We start from the raw sequence: 10,879 nt of genomic DNA on the forward strand, positions 1-10,879 counted from the left end.
CTTCATAGATCTGTCACACCTGCATGGTATACCACAGTGTATGAAAAAGCCCAAGGCATGTCTGTATGTGTGTGTGTTTGTATGTGTGCTGTGTTACATACATATACATACATACATACATACATATATATATATATATATATATATATATATGACACACATTTTGAACTTAGCCTATATGAGTATTTCCTTATTTTGTAATCATTTACTTTTCAGTGGGTGGATGCTTTGATGAGTGTGTTACTGTTTACACTCTCCACCCTGTGCCAGCCAATCTTTTCACATTCCTACCGCACCCACCCTTCCACAGTGGCTGTTGGCCACTCTGTTCTGTGGACCGTACTGTGAGGCTTGATTTTTCCATCTATAGTGAAGAAAAGAGAGAAAACAGGATATCACGATAGAAAACCTCCATTATACAGCCCCCAAGGAGAAGAGGTTATCGTATTGTCTGTTTCCTTGGATCCTTCCAAAAGGCATCTATTGTGGGGCTCTGAGAGCTGGCAGATATGCAAGGAGCTCCAGAGGCTCCAGACCAGTTAGGGGCCAACAGGCAGACTGGAGGAATCACTGAGATCAAAGTTGTTACAGTAGGAGATGGAGGCTGTGGAAAGACATCACTGCTAATGGCCTTTGCAAAAGGAGAATTCCCTAAGGTAAGCCCCCTCTGCCCACAGGATCACCTTCCTATCCCCAACAGTCTTGCCATGTTGTTTCATAGAATCATAGAATAGTAGGGTTGGAAGGGGCCTACAAGGTTTCTGATCCAAGTTTCTGATCCAAGACAAATAGTCCATCCCCACAGAGTTGATCCCTGTAACCCCTGAGGTTATTTTCCTTGAAATGAACCTGTAACATGTTTAATTCTAGTAATAGCCATAAGCAAAGCTTCCCTCTTCATTTTTTGGGGAACAATGGGCAATGTGTCCCTTGGTACTGGTTCGGGGGGGGGGGGTTCTGAGTAACTAGTTCAGTAGGGAAAACTTGATCTGTGACCAGGAGTACTACTAGTGTTATTAAACATAGCTTTACTAAAATATGTATTTAGTTGTCAATACTGTGCTATACAAAACACAACAAGGCTTGGAAAAATCAGGAAATGTTTTACTGAAGACATTTTTCGAATGGGCATTGTTATTCCAGAGACAGAAGAGAAAGAAAATTCTCCCTATGGGATTGATAGTGTCTAGATTGACATGGATAGACTTGACATCTTTGTATCAAATACGTAATATAAATATATCAACCTCTGAACGTTAAAGTTAGCCTTTGTATTTGTTAATTCTGTCTCTTACCTATAACAACAAAGAGCCTTGTAACACCTGAAAACTAACAAATGTATTATAGAATAAGATTTCATGAATTAGAATTCACTTTTATCAGATGCCTGAAGTGTTATCCTGTGTTGGCAGGCATATGTATATATGGTGGCAGGGATGGCCTAAGACATTTTGCTGCCTGAGGCGAAGGACAAGATGGCTCCTCCTCCCATTCCAGTGAGACTGGCAATTTAATCTTACATCTGCACTGGTTGCTGCTGCTCCTCCACCCCCCAACATCTGCTGCCTGCCTAAGGCAGCTGCCTCACTCTGCCTAGCCGTCCCTGTGGAACGGTGAGGAATTAGATGGAAATGAAATGCAAAAAGTACGAGCTAAAGCTTAAGGGTGCGATCCTATCAGATTGACACCTGCTAGAGCCTCAGAGATCCGAGGCTTCTGAGTATCCAGTGCCCTGCTGGGCTCTTGCCAGTTTGGTGGGAGGAGTAACAGAGGCTTTTTGACCTCTCCATCCTCCTGTATTTTCTGCTAGATGGTCCTCTGAACCTGTCAGGCTGATGTGCCCCTCCCTGCCCACTTGCCAGCCTCCAACACACCCATTATCTCCCCTCCCAAGATTGCAACACCCACCTCAGAAGAGGAGGCCACCTTGGAGCTTTCCATGGCAGTCGTGAGGGGTGGGATGAATAGGGGGGAAATCCCTGCTCAGATCCCCCCCCCCATACCCAAGGTTCTAGCATTGTCTGAGACCTTGGGAAGAATCCCTAGCCTTCTGTTGCCCCTCAGACACCATGCAGGAGCCGTAGGATTACTCTCTAAATGTATATAAAATTCTTACAGTGACCTTTCAGAAAGCAGTGTTGATGGTAGCAAACATCTTGGTATTGGTAAGCTTATTAAAACCTGTAGTGGGATCATTAAAAAAATGTTATTTCAATTTAGGGTACAGCTAATAGAATTGGTATTCTTAATACATTGTAATTCAGCAGTTTCATGTTGGAGTCTCCTTTGAAGTTCATTTGTTTAAGAATGGCTACTTTAAGGTCAGTAACACTGGCCTGGCTCATACAAAATGACTACCCATAGGTTGTTTAAAAAAAATATTATCCCACTGGTTTCTTTTACCTATATATCTACATCTACATCTACATCTATACATTGTCACCAATAGCTTCAAATAGCACTACAGTAAAACATAGTTTTTGGTTATGTAAAGAAGGCAAGATTTACTGAGCAGCTATAGGGCAAGTGGAGGAAGTTAGAATAACACAATTACTTCTCCGTACACGTGTTGAATAGATGCACACTTGTTCCCATGCATAAAAGAAGAACCTGTCCATAAATTAATACTTCATTTGGTGCCAAATTTCAGTTGCTATTAATTTAGCAGATGTACATGATGCGTATTCTCACTCAAGGGCAGCTTCCATGCACAATGAGGCTATGCATGGAGCAGAGCCTCAGTGGTGGAAATAACTGGGAAGTATAAAGTAAGGGGCGCAGAGTGCTATCTGGAGGGGGAAACTGGAGGGGGAAACTGGAGGGGGAAACTGGAGGGGGAAGCCCTAGAATGATGGTAGGACAGAGCTGGGGACCCTGTGACCCTCCAAATACTGAATTACAACTCCTATTACCCTTGACCACTGGCTGGGGCTGATGGGAGTTAAAGTATAACAACATCTGGAGGACCATGGGTTCCTAACCCCTATGGTAAATGAAATAGTACTGTATATATATATTCATTTTTCACAGACTAAGCAAAAACATCACTTTCCCCTTCCTCTTCTAGGTTTACACCCCAACAGTGTTTGAGAAGTATTCTGCCCCCTTTCACTTCAGTAACAAGCAAGTGCATATCAATCTCTGGGATACAGCAGGTAGGTGTGTGTGTGTGTGTGTGAGAGAGAGAGAGAGAGAGGGGTGGGTGGGGTGGGGGGGAAGTGATGCTGCAGACAGAAAAATAAACAATTAGATTATGCTAGTGTAAGAATGGGCAAGCTTTCAAGTTATATAGACAGCCCTTCGAAGACAAAAGTTTGGTGTAACTCAGATATTTGCATATTCATTTTGGCCACTGATATGAATCCTGGCCATTCAGCCAGCAAATTCCCTTGGGGAGGGGGAAGTTTGGAAACTAGGCTTGGTGGTGATGAGTGTAGGAATGTGTTTGGAGTTTTGGAGAGAATGGTTGTAATTGCATACGGAACAACTTCCTTCGATATGTTGACTGTACAATGATATTAAAATATAGTTTCTCTCTTACAGTAATATGTTTCCTTCCATGATATAAGGCTTCTTGCATTATGCTTTGCCCGGCACATGGGTATAGGCTTGGGGAAGAGGGTGAACTGCACAGATCACATATCCCGTGTGTAAAAATGGCAAGAGTGCCTATTTTGCCAAGTTGACATACATAGGAAAGCTGCCATGGGATCCCTTTATGGCCATACACCACTACTAAGAGGAAAAGATGTTAGGCCCCTTGGATACACAGCACATGGGGGATTCAGTGTTACCCTATAGTTCTTCTCTAATTATAAGAAAATGTTTAACTCTATAAACCCTTCTTACAGCTATGAAAAACTCATCAGGACATCCCCTACTCTTCCTAAGCTAGGGGTGGAGAATCTCAGGCCCAGGGGCCAAATGACCTCAGATGACTACACCCCTTGCACTGGCCCCACCCCCTTCCCCCTAACCACCCTGATCATTTGTTGGCTCCCAGGCTTTTGTGCAGTTGTCCTCCCATTCTCAAAAGTTGAACTGCCCCTCCCAAAGCTTAGTTACTGGCAGTAAGCACTTTAAACTACTATATGCTAGTATTTTTTTGTATTTTTGCCCCCGCCCTTTTGCCCTTGGACCTGCCCACCACTGGAATGCGGCCTCCAAGAGTTTCTCCTAAATTGAATTTGGCTTGTGGGCTGAAAGAGTTCCCCACCCCTGTCCTAAGCTTACTGCTGATAAAATAAACCATTTTGTATGCATTGCTGAGCTTGACAAGGGAACAAAAAATCTGTTGGCACCTCTGTGAGACCTCTACCATTTACCAATACATTACTGAGATCTCACTGCAGAAAACTGTTATTTCAGCACCAGTTCTGATGTGGGATGAGTGAGTTACTTTAACAAAGGTTCACCTCTACAACCCCATTCATGATGAGGAGAAATATATGAGCATGAACAAAGGGAGGCGGGGGGTGGGGGGGACAGATGCTAAAATCTCTTTGACAGAGAAAATTATTGGAGAGGCCTTCAGCATTCAAAGAGTCAGCTTCTAGAGCTTTGCAATGCTTATGTAATACCCCTACCCCACTCCACCCAAAAAAAGTCAGCCAGGTCTAAATAATGCTCACTTAGATGGGAATATCCTCATAACCCAAAACTATATTTGGGGGGGGGGGTGATGAAAACTTCTGATAAAAGCATATAACATAGTAAATATATTTCTCTGCATGAAATGGTCTCCTTTTTTAATGTAATGTAGAAAAGGGGAATAGAAGCTGAATTCTGTAAATACACTTAGGAATCCTATGGTCCCTGAGAGAGGCACTGGATTTTTGAGATCTCGCCCTCTGAGGGTGGAGAGAGAGGTGTGCCCTCGGAGATGGAGATCCAACGTCACAAGAGCCCTCTCTAAGGCTGTGAAAAGGTCTGCAGCTGGTGCTTCTCTGATGTCAGAGAACACAAAAAGGAGGTGTTCCATGGGCATGCCCAGAGAGACTGTCCATCTGCAGGACTCAACATTACCCCTGCCACACCACCAGAACAGGGGAAGAACTCACCAGCCCTGGAGGTGGCATAATTCATTTCCCTCCCATTAGAATCAATAGGAAGGAAAAGTAAAAGGAAGAAGGAAGGAAGGAAGGAAGGAAGGAAGGAAGGAAGGAAGGAAGGGCCAAAAAGAGTTAAATAAAAAGGTAAAAAGCCACGCAGGCCCACCTTCTGCCCTGCCAGCAGAATCCAGCAGGGCATTGGAAAAGGCGGTTCCTCCTCCTCAGATTGCTCTGTTAATAATGTAAATAAAATGTATCATTGTAAAATGTGTGTGTGCGGCGGGTATTTATTCATTTATTTACAAAGACCTACATGTTAACCACATGATAGGGCAGGGCACATCACAGCTATGGGGCTAGGTCATTACCTCTAAAGATTCTAGAAGGATGTGGAATGTTTTCCTTTACGCTGAGGTCAGCCGAAACAGACACACTCAATACAGTTATGTGGGGAAGAGAATTCCCCTGTGGACACTGAAAAGCTGTTCATTTAGAGATTGTATTTTTAAAACTTTCAGTTTCCGGAGTAGCCATGCAGAGCTCTTTGGAGTTTCTGTCATAAATCCATAATCTGCAGACAACAGGACAGGCTGCAAAGCCATTCCTGCACCCCACCCCAAGTGCTTAATTACGAACACAACCCTACCCTTCCACCGCCATGTTAATGGCTGGAAGGGATTCAGATGCTGTGTTGACACCAGCCGTTGTCGGCGGGGGACTCCACCTGGCAGAGGCCTCCACTCCGCTGGGGCAGGGGGGAAAACTCCAGAGGCAGTAAGTCCCCAAGTGGGGCATTCTGTGGAGGTGGGGAGCTTGGGACAGGCCCAGTCTGAGCCTGTCAGCTGCACCAGCTCAGGAGTGCAGCTGACAAGCTGCACCATAGCTAATACCACCACCACACCGCCACTGTTGTCAGTTGGGGGGAAATGAGAAATACACAGCAGAGATGAGGTGGTATTAGTTCTGCCTCATGGCTCCACACCTGCCCCACTCAGGATTGCTCTATTAGTTATTTTAAGATTAGCGGTAGGGGTGGTTAGATTAATAATGTAGAATGCAACAGAACAATATTTCCTATGGAAACACACCTGTGACATAAATGTTGGGTTATTCAGGAGAAGGCATAAGATAAGTGTACCTAGGCAAAGGTTAGATGATAATGGCTCAAACTTTCCACTTGAAATCACATTTTCAATAGAAAAAGGGTCCCATGTTATCCATGTGAGCTTGGTGAGCTTGCTGGATTTCCAACATGGAGTCAGCAGCTCAGTCACTGAAAAGAGAAAATGCATATTATGGGTTATTTGTTTCATCTCTAGAAAATAAGATCCTTTCCCACATCTTGAAACATGGGGTTATGGGCAGTATCAAATGGTAGTCCTATGTAAACTAGGCCCATTCACTTCAATGGGTCTACTCTGCATAGGAGTACCACTGGATACTGCCCCATGTTTCAAGACTAAACAAAAGACTAGGCATTTAAATAGCTGCACCTGCTCCTATGTGAGAAGGGAAGAATTAATGGAATGGAAGGAATTTGTGGCCATTTTTGGCCACTGTGTGCTTTTGGAGTTGCTGAGGGAAAGATTTTAGGGAAGTAAAAGCCTGTTAAAGATAGAGTGTTACCTATTAACTGTTGGAATAAGCAACAGCCATTAGTTAAAACCCAGTGTAAGGAGGGGGAAATAACTGGATCTAAAGCCACCAAGAATGCAATCCTATTCATGTTTAGACAGAAAATAAAGTCCTACAACTTCCAGCATTCCCCAGCTAGCATGGCTGGCTGAGGAATGCTGTAAATTGTGGGCTTTCTGTCTAAATATGCATATGATTCCACCCTAAATGGTACTGTATGTAAGGAGTTGGGCTGCTGGTTTTGGTTTCACTTTTGCCCATTTACTTTGCCTGCTTTAGCTGTAGGAAGAAGATGCCTGTTAATATTAAATAAAGGTCCTGTTTAAAGTTTACAGTCTTAAGTGTTGTCAGACAAAGCTTACTCTGGAACACTATCATAGCCTGCAATCCTGTACCCATTTACCTGGGAATAAGCCCCACTGAACTCATTAGGACTTCCTTTTGAGTAGATACATGTAGGTAACCCAGCTTGAGCACTATATAGCCGAAAGGCGGAACATAAATCCTCTTAAACATAAATAAAAGGTCTAGCTATGGATATTTTGGACAGCGAAATGTGGTGTGAGAGGGGGCCATTCATTAAAAGCATTTGTATATTGCAAGCAGTATTTGTATATGAAAGGTTGGTCTTGTGTTAAAAAGTGAAACCAATGCTTACATACAGCTTTGTCTCTACTCAACCCAGGGCAAGATGACTATGACAGGCTCCGACCCCTCTCTTATAATGGGGCTCAAGCAATTATCATGTGCTATGATGTCACCAACCCCACCAGCTTCAACAATGTTCTAATAAAGGTAACAAGGACACCTAATAACTCAAGACTGTCTATGACACTCAATGAAAATATCTGTCTCTAGTGTGTATGGAATAAATGTGATTCTTATAAGAAATATAATTATACAATTAATATATAATACAATTATATAAATAATTATATATTATATAAATATAATTGTAAATATAATACAATTAAGAAATAGTCAAACTGCTAGCATATCAAGATGGCACTAACTTACACACATACACACCCACCTGCCTCGAAGGTAATACCAGCTATTTTGAAGCTTTGTAAGGGGGTGATGATAACAGGAAAGGCAGCATCCAGCAGATGACCACTGGGTGCCTTCTTCAGGGCAAGCACCCAGGAACACATATCCTTTATAATCTAGTGGACAGGTTCAAAGCTTTAGGTTGTGGTTTGGCAGAAGGCTCTCTTTATTTATTTCTCTGCTCATTTATCTACCAGAATCTATCCATCATCACTGTCCTAATCCAGGGGTGGGTGGTAGATCAGGATTTGCTGGTAGATCTCTGGCTGATTTGCAAGCATTTCTGACTCCCAATGGTTTAACAATAGCAGCCTCAAAATTACTCTTCCGCCCTCTTGCTACCCTAAATTATACTGGTGAAATGAAGGAAGAGTAGCCAGGAGTGGATTTTTGCATGGAAGGACTGTGAGCTGTGTTCAGTTTTGGTACTCAAACAAAATTCCTGGGCTTAGAATTCTTTAATTCTAAGCCTATGTCACTTGCACTAGACTCCCATTAGTAGATCTTGAGGTTCTGGTGAAAGAAAGCCGATCCTAGAAACCTGGTCTGCCCAACCCACTCTAATCTCCCTCTCCCCACCCCCCACTTTAGTGGTACCCTGAAGTGAAACATTTCTGCAGAGGGATTCCTATCTTGATCGTTGGCTGCAAGACAGATCTAAGGAAGGACAAGGTTCTGTTACGGAAGCTGCATCAGGACCATCTGGAGCCCATCACATACCAAGAGGTAAAACAAAGACAGTCCCTTAGGCATGTTCTTCAGATTTGCAATAGTTGGTACAGCATTAAAGGGCTTCCACACTAGCCTAAATGAATTGCACAAAAAAAAACCTTCCAGGACACAATAGAGATGTTATTTGGCTTAAGAGTATAAGAACATATGAAGAGCCATGTTGGATCAGACCAAGGGTCCATCTAGTCCAGCATTCTGTTCACACAGTGGCCAACCAGCTGTCGACCAGGAACCCACAAGCAGGACATGAGCACAACAGCACCCTCCCACCCATGTTCCCCAGCAACTGGTGCACATAGGCTCACTGCCTCTGGTACTGGAGGTAGCACATAGCCATCAAAACTAGTAGCCATTGACAGCCTTTTCCTCCAGGAATTTGTCTAACCCCCTTTTAATAAGATAATAAGGCTTCTGTCCATGTGCTCATCCTTGCCAAAGGAATGGCAAATCTCTCTAAATTGATCAGTGCAGCTTTGGTTGCAACGCAAGGGGATTCTTTCCTAATAGAGACAGGGTGAGACAGCCCACCTCAGACATCAGATTTTGTGGTGCCATCACAGGGCAGAAAATTGTCAGGTATTTCATGTATTATTATATTTGTTATATATTCATTATATTATATCTTATGTTATATTTTCCTAACATGGGATTCATAATTTGGATTTCTTTTTCAGGAACCAAAATGTTTTAGATTGTCTCTGCTATTAAGTGGTTACATGCCTTCCTTTTAGCAAGTGTTATGGTCTCCACCCATTCCCTTGATTCAGGAAGTGACAAAATCTATTCTGTTCTCTTCTTCTCCCATCTCCCTCCTCTACCCAAACCACCTACAGGGAGAGGCCTTGGCTCAGAATCTCCGTGCAGTTGCCTACCTCGAGTGCTCAGCCCGCTTACATGAGAATATTGCAGACATCTTTACAGAGGCCTCCAGAGCAGCCTTGAGCATCATGAAGAAACAGTGTAAACGTAAACACAAGAGGACTTGCTTGCTATCCTGATCACCCACATTTTCTTTCCTCTGAATGGGTCTGGAGAATTTCCCATAGCTTTTAGCAGATCTTAATTCCACCCAGCGGGATGAAATCTCTTTAAAAATATTGTATAGAGAAGTAAAGACAATGGGACACTTCCCTAGCTGGAGTAGATCAACATGCAAGCAGATGGGTAGTACCAGATTACAGCAGCTGAAAATTAGACCTCCTGGATCTAATGGTTCAGTCAGTATTTGCTTATAGCAGTTGAGCTTCAGTTCATTTCCATACGCTTCAGTGGAGAAGAGCTATAAATGTTCTGGTCTTTTAGATCAAATGGAATGTCACTGGAAGCAAGCAAAGACCCCCTCAAGTATTCCAGTTCTAGCTACATCAGGCTTAAACCACGTATAAACTACCAAGCCAAATGCAGCTTCCTGGCAGCTCAATAGCCCTCCTGTTTTTGCTGTTGCCTAGGAGTCTTTCTACACGAGGCTTTCACTGTGATTCCTCACTCACAGTAGTTTGCCAGTCCTTTACATGATGTCTTCAACCTTCAGGTCCTCTCCTGTGCTTTGCGACCATTATTGCGGTTTGTTTCCTAATGAGGAAACTCTGGTATTACTTAGAAATGGCAGAATGAGAGTCTCATGGAATTGTGTAATTCCACTATACCATAGTGCCATCTAGTGGTTGTATAATTAAACATATAGAGAGGCAGAGAAAGAAACCCTCCTAGAAAAAAGCACGTTCAAAGGAGCTGATCTTAAACCTGCAAAGAATCTGAAAGCAGAAGCCTCGGTAATGGTGCAGAATAAAAGCCTTATGTAGCAATGCCTGCAAAAAGAGGAACTGTCAAGCCACTGGGATGCCACGGTACATGCCTGGTGGGCTGCATTCGCCTTGGTGGATCACAAATGGTTCAGGCCAGGGTTACAGCAACCCATAAGCAGAGGACTCATTCATTCCAGAAAAAAATAAAAAGTCTCTTTATGGAGTCCTAAATGCTTGCCAATGTCTCATACTATCAACTTATGTTCAACTTGTTGCCGACTATACTGTCTCAAGTAATTATCTTGTTGCTGTTGCTTGTCAACATGACCCTTTCCAGAAAATATTTCCTGAGAAGCTGCAGTAGCAGATACTCATTTCACACAATAATTTCTTGGACTTTGGGGGACCTGATTCTGCTTTGTCATGTAAACTGACTAGGAACTATAATCCCCAGCAGTGGTGCAGCTAGGTGATTTTAGACTCTGGACTGAAAATAGTCTTATCCCCCCGCCCTTTAGACAGCCATTTGTATTCCTTCAGTTGTGAAGCACACAACTTAATGTTTCTCTTCATCCCCAACCAACCACCATTCCATTATTTACAACTGCTTCTACATTCCTGATATGTTAGAGCAATAAATAAAAAAGACAGTTTGCCAACTGTGAG

At 43.1% G+C, this 10,879-nt stretch overlaps 1 protein-coding gene across 1 annotated transcript; it reads left to right on the top strand.

The window, feature by feature from the left end:
* The first annotated feature begins 299 nt into the window (after positions 1-299).
* LOC146358127 (rho-related GTP-binding protein RhoF-like) lies at positions 300-10,879 on the top strand. The gene is made up of 5 exons (XM_084829207.1): positions 300-656; positions 3,068-3,155; positions 7,372-7,481; positions 8,328-8,462; positions 9,302-10,879. Exons 1-5 carry the CDS (start codon positions 510-512, stop codon positions 9,464-9,466), a joined length of 645 nt encoding a protein of 214 aa, XP_084685333.1. The 5' UTR covers positions 300-509; the 3' UTR covers positions 9,467-10,879.

This window comes from Heloderma suspectum, chromosome 1 (genome assembly GCF_057233095.1).
Source record: "Heloderma suspectum isolate Gila_16-S chromosome 1, 16-S_ref, whole genome shotgun sequence".
In the NCBI taxonomy this organism is placed as follows: domain Eukaryota; kingdom Metazoa; phylum Chordata; class Lepidosauria; order Squamata; family Helodermatidae; genus Heloderma; species Heloderma suspectum.